Consider the following 13,141-nt stretch of genomic DNA (forward strand, 5'->3'; position numbering starts at 1 on the left):
CAGATAGATGACATCCACCGCTCTGCCCTCATCTATCCAGCTAGATATTCCTTCGTAGAAGGTGATCAGGTTAGTCAAGCAGGATTTCCCCTTGGTGAATCCATGCTGGCTACTCCTGAGCACCTTCTTCTCCTCCATGTGTCTGGAGASARCAGMCAGGATGMGYTGCTCCRYCACTTTCCCAGGGATGGAGGTGAGGCTCACTGGCCTGTAGTTACTATCCTTAGTCCTGGCAAACTCGGTGCCACCTATGTGAGAAAGCCCTGGGTGTTGATGGATGCAGCACACTGACAAAACTGCACGGAGGACTTGCTAGTTTTATTGCTGCTCCGAGGCCAAAGCTCTCCTTTCGCAGTGGTAGCTACTGCACATTGAACTAGAGCTTTTGATGGCATTTTGGAAGGAAAAATCAATTTTGAAGGTGATCTTTCAAACACCCAGTAAGCCTAGCTATTTTCAGCAGACTAATGAGTCTTAGAAATGAACTGCATTTTCTTACCCCCTTCAAATTAAATCCAGACAAAATCCACAATGTGAAAAGGGGAGATTTTACCATTATCTTCTGCGACGTGTTTTTCATCTTTAGCATGATCCTCGTGTTCCGTGAGTTCTCGTGAGGCGCAGACTTGTTTCAAGCCCAGGAAGAGGAGGAGGATGGAAGGGACAATCTGTGCGGCCACAGCATCTACTGCAGGTGGTCGGTTCTGCAATTCCATTAGGATGCTCAGTCCTATGATACACATCTTTCTGTCATGGAGCCTAAAAGAACACACACTCRTTAGACAAGAAACAGATTTCCACTGCATAGATATCCCGGAACCACAGAATGATTAAGCTTGGAAGGGATCTTTGGAGATCTAGTCCAACCCTCTGCTCCAGCAGGGACACCCAGAGCACAGGGCGGCATCCAGCCAGGTTTGGAAGATTTCCAGGGAAGGAGACTCCACAGTCTCTCCGCGCAGCCTGTGCCAGGGCTCTGTCACCCTTACAGTCAAGAAGAATGCAGAGGTAAATAATATCCTTGCTCCACTACTATACACTGCTTCAGGTAAAAGTTCTGGTACTTGCCATGGTAGAAGACACAGACAATATCACAGAGACCACCAGTCCTAAGCCCATACTCCAAGTTACTAAATACCTTATTTCTTTTGTTCTAAAGGCAATCTCTCCACTGGAAAGTACTCTACCTGATAACAATTACATATGTTTTAAGCACTGGCCACATTCCTGCGACAATTGTTTGCAATTCCCAAATGCAAAGTTTGTAATGCTAAATAAATACTAATGAATATGTAAATTACTTTGTCTTTAGCAAAACATTTCATAGAGAATCACAGAATCACAGAATCCTTAAGGTTGGAAGAGACCTCTAGAGATCATCCAGTCCAACCCCCCTGCACAGGCAGGGTCACCTAGAGCATGTGGCACAGGGCTGCATCCAAGCGGGTTTAGAAGATCTCCAGAGAAGGAGACTCCACAACTTCCCTGGGCAGCCTGTGCCAGGGCTCTGGCACCCTCACTGTCAAGAAATTCTTCCTTAAGTTCCTGTGGAACTTCCGATGCTTCAGTTTGAAGCCATCTCCTCTAGTCCTATCTCTGGCCACCACTGAAAAGAGGCCGCCCTCTCCTCCTCACTGCCTCCCTTGAGGACTGATCAGGTCCCCCCTCAGCCTCCTCTTCTCCAGGCTGAACAGGCCCAGCTCTCTCAGCCTTTGCTCATATGGCAGATGTTCCAGGCCCCTGATCATCCTGGTAGCCCTGCGCTGGACTCCCTCCAGCAGCTCCACATCCCTCTTGTCCTGGGGAGCCCAGAACTGGGCACAGTCTCCAGATGTGGCCTCACCAGGGCTGAGTAGAGGGGGATGATCACCTCCCTCGACCTGCTGGAGACGCTCTTCTTAATGCACCTCAGGATCCCGTTGGCCTCCTTGGCCACCAGGGCACACTGCTGCCTCATGGTCAACTTCTTGTCCCCCACGACGCCGAGGTCCCTCTCTACAGAGCTGCTCTCTTGTTCAGTAGTATAGAAAATTTATTCACATTGGCTTACAGAGGAGTGCTGTTGCAGAGACTGAAATCAGGGAATAGACTATCAGTAAAGAGGAAGAATGCATGGAACTGGAGGGTGCTGTTACGGGATAGCTCAGGCCTTGCTGGACTTGAATACCTTTGGGAGCAGCCCATCAGAACAGGCTGTTATGCATTCAGTTTGTGCCACTAACTTGAGGCACTTTGGTAACTCCAGTGAGAGCAGGGAACAACTTCGACAGTGTCAAGAATAACGGGCGACTCAAAGGGGGAACTTGCAAACAAGTAGAGTCCAGGAAAACAAACAAACTAAGTATAGGAAACAAAGGGAGAGAAATGCATGAAGTAAGCAGCAGAGTGATTTTTACATGGTGATAGACAGGGAAAGGTTCTCTAACTGTTTTTATAGATAGTCTTTGGTCCTACTTCAGGCTACTGTGTCCAACTCTTCTCTGACTCTGCGGTTATTTTACTACGAAGGGCTTGAGAGGAGATTGTTTTGTTGGAACTATTTGATCGGATGCTGACAGTTTCCGTGCAACTCCTCTGCAGGAGAACCTGCTCCAGCAAAAACGGAGGGAATGCAGGAGGGAAGTAAAGCTCCAGAGGCACCTGCTAGGCACACTCCTCTCCCACTGCACCCACGCAGGCACTGGAGGATCTTAGCAAGTGTTGCATCTACGCCTTATCATGGCACTGCTAGCACAGCTCCAACAGGATGGGGCAGCTTAGCAAGGCAGCAGCAGAGCCCAGGCAATGTTTTTAAACGTTTGCTCCCGCTGGAGACTGGCCACCCTCCYGGCCCTTGGCACAGCTGGTTTGGAAGGAAGAAGATAAAAGTGGGGAGGAAACTATGAAGATGTGCATGAGAGCCCACACTTACAACTGAAGCAGCAATCAAATTTACAGGGGATTAGATAGCTTAAGCCATCATTTCAAAAATTAATATAGAAATGCAATTTTTAAACCCTTAGAATTTCATTACCAAAGGTCCCCTACGACACGCTTGCTAAATTATAATATCCAAGATATCAGATATTACATCTTCCTGAACTCCACATGTGCTGAAATACAGCCTCAGGATCTGGCCAAATTTCACTCTGCCACCTATTCTGTTAGTCCTGTTAGGGCTTAGTGAAATGTTTCCATTCTCAGAGTAGCTGACAGTAACAATAAATWATTTAAGATCACACAAAGCACTGTGGCCACAGAAGTCCTTCCAAGAAAAAAACCAATGCCCCGTGCATTTAAAGACATGTTTGTCATGCTGAGTTTGGCTGCTGCCCTTCATTACATGTACTGAAAACACAGCAACCTGCGCATGGGTAAAGAGGGTCCTTCCATCACTGCTAACTGCAATATCCAAAAACGTTTCCTCTAAAGGAAAGCGGCAAAAAAAGGAAGGCATACAAGTGAAGGAAACTGAATCGAGGGAAAAGCGTCTCCTTTCCTCTTTACAACAGAGTGAAAATAAATTAATTCAAAGGAATTAAAGCCCTTAGTCATCACAATTTACCTGAAAACAAATGCACCGCTATCTGCTCACGTGTCCCATGCCAACACTGGGAAAATTAAAATTCTACCTGCAGACGATGCTACCTGTGAACACAGCACAACATTTTTGGAACAGCTCAGCCGACTGGAAGGACTGGAAGCACTTGCTCCACCTCCTCTCTTGGATAGGGTCCTTATATGAGTCTTACCAAAGCTCTGCAATCCATACATAGGATTTCCATCCCGCATCTTCACACTGGGAAGCCATGAAATTTCTTCAAGCCCCAAATGTATAATGAAGCAAGAGAGTAGTTACTGTCACTTGGCATTACCTTTTATAAAACGTTTGAATAACTTACAGGCATATAATGCCAATTCCTAAATGCAACACGTGTCAAGAAATTGTAGTAATCAGAGGTTTAACTTGATACTAAAGGGTAGCGAACAAAAGTGGAAGACAGGGACACTGCTCTTTGAAGGGTCATCACGAGGAATTAGCTCAACTGGCCAACAAACACAGCTTATTTGTCACACTTCATTTATGGCCATAAGCTGGAGCATAGGAACTTCCGTCTCCAGGTGAGGAGCAACTTCTTTCCTGTTAGGGTGACAGAGCAGTGGAACAGGCTGCCCAGGGAGGYTGTGGAGTCTCCTTCTCTGGAGGTCTTCAAAAMCCRCCTGGATGCCGCYCTGTGCCACATGCTGTAGGTGTGCCTGCTTGAGCGRGAAGGTTGGACTAGATGATCTCTAGAGGTCCCTTCCAACCTTGAAGATTCTGTGATTCTGTGATTCTGTAATCATCTAAATGGAGAAGTTGCAAGAATGAAGACAAGCCTTTGGAGCGTGCACATTATGAGGAGGCCCAGCAGGGCCACAGAACTCGAGGCCCCAAGCCATCCTCAGTGAACCTGAGCCAGAGGGAGACTCGTTTCTTCCCCCACGTGCTGCTTGTCGGCACACGCAAGCACACAACAAGCATCCACCTTGGCAGAAGTTCAGCTGTATCATGTACTAGCAAGAGACAACAAGCAAACAAAAAACCCTACGTAATTTTTGTAACGACAAAGGATGCCTTCAATCCACCCGTTCCCTTGCTACCAAATGCCACCATTTCAGCACCCTTCCATCTGCATGAAGGATACAACTCCCTTCAGAGCTTAGCATTCAAGATCCCTACCTGCCTGCCCACCAGCAGGGAACAGTCCTCCCCAGCAGTCGTGGACTCTGCCTGATCCCTCAGGGCACGTGAAGCCTGAACAAGCAGCCGCTGAGGCCTGTGTGGCAGTGCAATGCACCGCTACAAGGCAAGCTCACTTGTAACAAGCTGTGTGTGGTCTGCACAGGCCACAGGACCTTTTGGAGCCAAGAGGCGTGTTTCAATACCAGAGGGAAAGATCCAAGAATCTTTTGTATTTTAAGCTGAGTTGAAAGTGTTTCAAAGGGAAATCACTAAGCCTTCCCTTTACTGGTAAGCTGCGCGCCTTTTCTGTGAGGATCAAGTTTCTTTCTATTACACCAGTGCACTTCCTAGACAAACTGCAAATAATTAGCTATTTCCTTCAAGTTACAAAGTTGGAGCCAGCCTGGCTTTATTGTGTAAGTTTGGGATTTTATACCCCATGCCAAAGAAGGGTGGGATTTTCAAATACTTAAGCTCCTATCAACTAAATTTTCTCACTCATTTTTTTTAAATCCTTTTTTGTTCAAAACAAAATTTAGGTTTTCCTCTCACCTCAATTTCCACAGAATAATTTCCAATATAGAATAAATCRTGCACAAGTTCTGCCTACAATTCAGACTCTCGAGGAGAAAGCAAAATGAGGAGTAAATGTTTTTACAAGTGGCTTTTCAGTCTCTTATTTGCCCTTATTCAATTTGAAGTAATTATAGGAGAGTTAGAAATAAGTACTGTGTGCTGGGACACAGAGAACCACTCACAGATGTGTRACATCCATGATGACATGCTGGATTTCTGCACAGTCTTATCATGAGTTCTGAGCTCTTCTTGCCTAGTTTATTTCTAACATTCCAAATTTCTAAACAGTTTTAACTAGTTTCCATGTTTTGAAAAACACGGAAGAACAGATGCTTATCTTACTGCAATGACTTTATTATTATCACATGTATTATCCACGTGGATTCCATYTCTGGAGTGCAAAAGTTCTGCTAARGAAATCTGGGGCTCTTCTGGCCAGCACTGCCTGTTAGCTCCAACGTGAGAACTTCCAGACCAACAGACAGGACTGCCAACCCTCAGCTCCTCTGTCAGAACAGGATCTGTGGATCCTAGGATGTCACAGAAGCAGAAGAAGGAGAAAATGGCGCGAGATTCACATGGACCAAGTACATTAAAGAGCTTCTGCTGCTGATAAGTCACAGGCAGTCCGCATGGCTGATAAAGACATTAAGACTCACCTCGTCCATAAGGCTGGAGGTRGATTTACTTGGCTCTTCTCCAGTTTCTGTAGGACCTGCAACTGTGTCAGCCGCCCTGAATTTACACTTAGAACCATCTTTTTCTGTAAAGCAACCTAACTCCAAAATAAGGCAGCCATGCCTGTGGTGGGAGAGACAAATGATGTCTCAAGGCAGGGTGCCTGTTAGCACTGATGCAAATAGAAGGTCTGCAGCAGAGGGCCCAAGAAATGCCATCAGGAAGGCAGATTTCTTTCTCAGCTCTCTCCTCCCGAACATTTAGGCCTTACGCTGTTTGGCTGCTGTTCACATGACAACTCTAAAATGTGAGGGTCATCTAGAAGGAGTCCTGTCCTGAGGGAACCAGAGACAGCTATATCACATCACAGCTCCTGATAAGCAGTACTATGGCGAAAGCCCTGCACCTGAAAGCTGCACACTGAGCAGGTGGCTCTGAACAGACAGTGATGTTGGGATTCAAGCTGCATCACAGACAATTATTGTGCTGCTGGCAGCAGCACATCAAGAGAGAGACAGTGGCCAATAAGGCTCTGGGCCTGCATCAGGAGCAGTGTGGCCAGCAGGTTGAGGGAGGGGATCCTGCCCCTCTTCTCAGCTTTGGGGAGGCTCTACCTGGAGTATTGGGGGCAGTTCTGGGCTCCCCAGCACAAGAGGCACATGGAGCTTCTAGAGAGGGTCCAGTGGAGAGTGACAAAGATGATTAAGGGACTGGAGGCTCTCTCTGTCTTATGAGGAAAGACTAAGCGAGCTGGGCCTGTTTAGCCTGAAGAAGACTTGGGAGGGGATCTGATCAATCTGTCTAAGTACCTGAGGGGAGAATGTAGGGAGGAAGGGGCCAAACTCTTCTTGGTGGGGGCCAGTTATAGGACAAGGGATAATGGATAAGCTGAAACACAGGAAGTTCTATCTGCACGTGAGGAAGAACTTCTTAACAGTGAGAGTGACAGAGCCCTGGAACAGGCTGCCCAGGGAGGCTGTGGAGTCTCCTTCTCTGGAGATCTTCAAACCCGCCTGGATGCCGCCCTGTGCCGTGGGTGTCCTTGCTGGAGCAGGAGAGTTTGACTAGATGATCTCTAGAGGTCCCTTCCAGCCATAACCATTCTGTGATTCTGTGATTTTAATCTTTGGCTACTGTTCAGCTGGCAGTTTGAACAAAATGTAGCATGCTCATCACTGCATTTCATTTTTGTAGACTTGTCAACTTTCGTCTTAGCTTTGAAGAAGGATTTAGTTGAACAGCAAATGTAGAAAGTGATGCTTTTTCCAAAAGCAACACAAAAAGAACTGAAAGTTAGATTGTAGCTCACAGGAGTATRTAAGGCTAAAGTCTATTCAAGTCTGCAGCATTTTTCCTCTCAGGACTTGACTAGCTTCTCAGTGAATGCTCCAAGATGAACTGCTTAAGGCTTTCAATCTCTTTCATTTTCAGAATCCTTTTAAAAAGCAATGACAAGTTTACCACCTATAGGGCATTTGTTCTTTCATACTGTCTCTGTATGCTTTAAGTATTTACATTCAGTCGAAAAATGACAGCCTAAAAGGCTAAATCTCAAGAACTTTGCTTTAGTCATACAAAATTGGTACACAGAAATCTCCTTATGCTAAAAAGTCATGCCCTTTTCTAAAGCCACTAGATGTAAAAACAGTTTGAAAATTARTAGCAACAGCACACAAAGTGTGTGAGAGGCAGAAATAAGGGTGCCACTTTTCAGGCACTGATGCCTCWAAAGAACTGAGGGTCACTTCTAAATGCTAACAGATGCGTTTATGTTAAGATATGAGGAGCTACATTTTCTATACACAGGAGAGGTCAAAATGCTCTGCTCAAAATGCTCAATGGTAATAATATGAACTGTCCATCCTGGTTATAGTGAAAGACAGGATTTTTCCTCTCACTTTTTAACAATTTTAGTACATTTAGTTCAAACGAAGAATGTCATGGTAATACCTTCAAATTCAAACAAGCACGGGGATCTGCCCCAGAGCCTACATGCAACAAAGCAGTTATTTTGCTTCTACTTTCAAGGAGTCTTATTGCTAATAAGATCATATATACTGCAAGTCTACACACCGCTTCTCTATCTTAGAAGAGGGAAGTAAATGCACTTTCACACAGTACATTTGGTACACATTTTTAAAATATCACAAAGGACACGCTGAGAGCAAGATCCAAGCCTACTAGTTGGTCACTGATACATTAGATAATGCTACCCTGTACCACACAATGCAAAACCAAGAGGCACTAAGGCAGCTCTACCAAGACAGTGTGTAATTCTGCTCAAGAAAGGAGAACTGAAATAAGAAAGGTACAGAGAAAGGCTACTAGGATGACTGGGGAGCGGTGAAATCACTCTACAAGAGGCCCACTAGGGCCTGTTTGACTTGTTTCGAGTTGGGAGAAACGAGACTGTGGCAGCGGAAAGGAAGGACGAGCYAAAGGACAAGGTGCGCGCCCTCGGGTCAGGAGCTGCCTCTCTGGGCCCTGTGCTCATGCACGGCACGACTCCTRCACCAGACACTTCACCGAGTACGTTGCCCTGCACAGAGAAGGCACGTCCTACGCCCGCCCACACATCTGCAGCCACACGTCATGTCTCCCRTGAGAAAACACAGCTCACAGCAGGAAGAGCAGGGCTGTCGGCTACACCTAGCTCTGCCTTGCCCAGAGTTGCTTTGCAGCTCTCACAGCCAGGCCTGTCCCCCCAGCTGAGGGCCAAGCACTAACAGTGAAGGCCTGGCCTGCAGGCCCGCACAGCACCCAGCGTGTGGCGGCCCCGCGGCCCTCCCTCCACTCTACAGCGGGTCACTTGGTGCCTACACGCACGCTCGGTCAGGGCACCCACACAGGCACCGTTGTCCTGAGAGCACTTTGTGCTCAGGAGAGTGCAAAACAGCCAGGGTGTCCAGGGCTGACGGAGAAACGTGGAAAAACTGACTCAACGACTGGCAGAGATTAAAACCGGAGCATGGGGTTTACTTTCCATGGAGGGAAAAATACTTTACACATTAAATGGCGCAGTTAAAAACACTTCAGAATTCAAAACAGAAAATATGTATACATAATATTTGAGAAAAAAAGGTTCATGTTTCTCTTAAACCCTGCTGGTCAGCTCTGAATATTACCGTCAGGCTGGATGATCTCTTGGAGAAGCAGACAGTTCACAACTAAAAAACTGACCAAGAAATTTATTTAATTTAGAAATTTCTAATTTCTAAAGAATTTTCTAAGTTTTAGAATTTCTATATTTTAGAAATTTCTTAAGAAATTAGAAAGAATTAAGAATTCTGATGTATACTATGCACTGCGCTCTCAAGTGCTTCCTCGCAGCACAAGAAATTCAGTGTATAACTCAACAGRGACGGAAAAAATAAATACCCATAGGTTTATCTTTAACTACATCACAGCAGTCAGACCTTGCTAGTGTGAGTTACTGTTATTCAGACTAACCTAGAAATGAGAACTCTTGAATCAGGATAACTAGGAATACAAGCTAGAAGTGAACAAAGTCTGTGGTTTTGATTTTTTGAAGAATAAAACCACAATACTTGCCCAAGAAAACAGTCTGTGTCATTCATCCACTGGTTTATGAACTGTGCAGTGATGGGCTCGGGGTTGTGTGGGAATCTGATGTTCTCCAAGGTGTGCAGAAGCAGGTCAGGATTGTAGTAAAGTGCAGCTATGGCAACCTGAAGACACATGGTACGAAGCTCGCTTGTCTTAACTCCCCTGGTTAACCGTTCCAGAACGGCCTCCACGAAGAGTGGAATACACTAGGCATCCAATTATGAGGAAAAACAGCAGAAAAAAAAAATCAGATTATATATCCTGCCAAATTATAGACAAAAATAAAATACACCTCATCAGAGTTAGATGAAATTCAGGCATATCTTAAGAATGCATTCTATTAATTTCCAATTCTCAGTGTATTAAGCCTTGGATTTCATGCTTGTAAATGTCATATGTTAAAGTAATTTGGACTGTTTYCTAGAATATGAGTGCAGAATTTAGCGCTTAATAAAAAATACATCATCTGAAGTGTGTTCTAAGTATCTCCATTGTGATATTCGTTCTCCCAGCAATCACAATCTAACCACCCTCTACACAGGAAGTTATTTATTTCCAAGTGCACAGGATAATTCAAAATATTAAAAATGGCCAAGTTCATATTTCTTGGAGAAATAATCTCTGTAATTTGATGTGTACAATTAATTTCTCAGCAACAACAGACAACAGTCTTAATACTTGCTTTACATCAGAGGGAAAATCCTCTTACAAGGAAGAAGGAAAAGACAAGCAGGCACTTCACACCCTATCTTTGCATTCCAGTCATACCCACTAATCTCTAGTATGAAAAAAACAAACAAACAAACAAACAAAAAACCCCCATATTTCTACATTCCCTCAAATTCTCTACTTTCAACTTCTTTTCTCAGGAATCATATCTGTATCATCAGAAACTAGCAAAAAAGAAAACGTGCTCAATGTTTATCACCTGGTCAATACCCCGTCCTTTGCACTGAAGAACAATCACCTCCAGGAGCTTGGCAGCATGGCACTCTGCATCCTCTCCTGCATCTCCTGTCAGTACCTAGCAACCAAATGACCAAGCAGTTTATCAGTGTTAATCAAAATCAGGTTTCAAAGAAAGTGCTCCTGTACCTCCATAGACATATACTCAAAACTCTACCTGGCACCTATATATCCATCCACAATATATTCTGCAATGAATTTAAAAACATAAGAAATCATCTCCACAAGACACAAACAAGACGACACGGTTGAAGTTGAACTTAAAAATTCAGAAGAAATATCTGTATCTCTTTATAAACATTAGTATCTTTTAAATGCCCTTTATCATCTTTCCTTTTTTTATTTTTTAAAAAATGCTACCTAAAAGAATCACTACCATTTACTACATCCTGTTTTCATTTTGTGACTTCAGCTCTAACAGGCACTGGCAGATTAACAGCCTGGCAAAGTGAAGTCTTGTCTCTAGGCTAATTTCTGAGTAAAAACAAGAGGCATGCAAGCCCTCCATGTAGATGTGCAGAAGTGTGAAACTGCCTGCTGCTTCTCAGCTCATTTCAACCTCCTGGCCAGTGTCAATCAAACCTGACAAAGGAGTAGAACTCTCAAACACATTAAATCCTCATAAAGTTTTTGAAATTAAGCAGGTGGCTGGATGCAGAAGACTCTCTAATATCCCAAATCAGAGAAAAGCTGCAGTGTGGTCTCATACTTCATTACACATGAGAGAGCCAAGTATRAGAGAGAAACATTGCAAATGTAGGAAGAACTGCAGGTGAGTTTGCACCTTAGYGGGCAATTAGAGATACAGAACCCAAGGTAATCAGGCCTCCTGAATTGCTCTGCTTATTGAAGTAGCTGCTTGGAGAACAGAGCCAACATTTGCAACAGCACTGCAACTTTTCCCCACAAATGTTTATGCACATACTTTCCTACAAAATACGTCACTTAGAAGTCTGAAAGTGCTCAGTCTACTTGAAATTCAGTTGAGACAAAGCTTCATTTTGCTCTGACATCATCAGCCACCACCTGGCAGCATATTCAGGTCGCTCTATTACCCTGCGTGACTGTTAMGCACCACTAGTGAGCACAGCAACAGCAGCAATAGCAGCAACATGCAGGAGTCTTACCTTCTTACACATGGTGTAAATGATTTCTAAATTCTTTGGGTTAGACAGAAGAGTATCAGTGTCAACGGTCACATAATTATGCAAGAGAGGCATCATATCTGGGGAAGAAGGAGAACAAAAACAGAAAAAACTACAAGCTAATCCCTAAAAGTGCTAGCCAATGAGGCCCTAGCCCCATAATGTAATTCATTAGCTCCAATTCAGGGATATAGTTGGAAATTCAAACTTTGCAAGTCTGTGCTACCAAAATCCTTTTTAAGGTGCTCTCTGCAGGATGCTTTTTCCAAATAAGAAACAGAATAGGCCTACATTTATTTAGTGAATTTACAGATTCATTTTAACTTTGCACATATTAGTTTTCTTTGAGTTCAGGACCTTCTACAGTAACTGAGTAAYTGACAGATTTGAACAAGTTTCTCCCAGCTAAATATGTTCTTGTTATACTCCCACACTAAAGAGATGGTCAGGGCATGATCACTGCAAACCAGGACAGTAGATGGAAGTGACCCTTAGAAGATGGGATKTGGAGATGAATCCCAAATTGCTGAAATAGCAACAGAGTAGAAGCATTCATACCTGCAAAGTACTCAAAGCAATCCTGCTGGAAAACCTCATATAAAACACCTAGGAGCTGCCACATTTGGGGTGAAATCATCTGGCACGTCAAGCTGTATGCCAAGGAGAGAATTTCTTCATAAAACTCTGGAGAGGAGAAACAATTTAAAGTAGGGCACTGTAAAGGAGAAATTCTACTCACAAACACCACAAATTCTACTCAAATGCAAGGCCTCGGTCATATAGCAAATAGAAGCCAGCATTTAATAGGTAAATCAATATGTAGAAAAATAATATAAATTGGAAAATATTCTTTTAGAGAGRCCTCATGTTAGCTATAATTGCAATGTTATGCACTTTTTCATTATAAATGGAAAACGGTATTATCATCACACTAAAGCCTACTTTTAAAACATTTCTTGCACAATACTTATATCATCTCAATTTTTTTCCTAAAGGCCTTATCACAAAGTGTGCAGCTCTTTAATACAGGAAAACGATAAAATAGTAACATAATTGTAGAGTATATCCATAAAACAGCAATTTAATTGTAGTCTTYGCCCTTTAACAGAACTAGCCAAAATTATAATTAGAGCTGCATCTTCTACTTTAGATCTGACCTCCAATACATAGAACTGACCTGACTAGTTTGAAAGAGGAGGTCAGGAGAAACAAATCATAACTGACTTTTTTTTTCTTGTAAAGAAACTGCATTAAAAAAAAATAAAAAAGGAGAGATTAAATTCTCTGGACAAGACAACAGGACAGTTTGCAATACTTTAATTTTCTATGTAAGGATGTCTAAGGTTTTTCTATATATTAGTTCTAGAAGATACCTATAACGTGTTTCTGCAAAACAAGGCCAATGATCTGTAAACAAATGCTCTCCAGCTGTTGAGTTATCTGAAATAAAAAATAAAGCAGCTTAGTAAAATATCTAGAAAGAGTAATTTGATCCATATATTTTACT

General features: G+C 43.5%; 1 protein-coding gene across 1 annotated transcript in view; it reads right to left on the reverse strand.

Moving 5' to 3' along the window:
* Positions 1–13,141, reverse strand: part of IPO8 (importin 8) — a 50,474-nt gene that overhangs the window by 9,548 nt on the left and 27,785 nt on the right. Inside the window, exons 17-22 of the mRNA XM_026040333.1 lie at positions 13,008–13,074; positions 12,193–12,318; positions 11,617–11,714; positions 10,452–10,547; positions 9,509–9,729; positions 554–759 (exon numbers count right to left, since the gene is read on the reverse strand). Of these exons, the coding sequence (XP_025896118.1) occupies positions 554–759; positions 9,509–9,729; positions 10,452–10,547; positions 11,617–11,714; positions 12,193–12,318; positions 13,008–13,074 (814 nt within the window). The remainder of the gene's footprint in view (positions 1–553; positions 760–9,508; positions 9,730–10,451; positions 10,548–11,616; positions 11,715–12,192; positions 12,319–13,007; positions 13,075–13,141) is intronic.

This window comes from Nothoprocta perdicaria, unplaced genomic scaffold (genome assembly GCF_003342845.1).
Source record: "Nothoprocta perdicaria isolate Ctin4 unplaced genomic scaffold, notPer1 scaffold_253, whole genome shotgun sequence".
NCBI classification, from domain to species: Eukaryota; Metazoa; Chordata; class Aves; order Tinamiformes; family Tinamidae; genus Nothoprocta; species Nothoprocta perdicaria.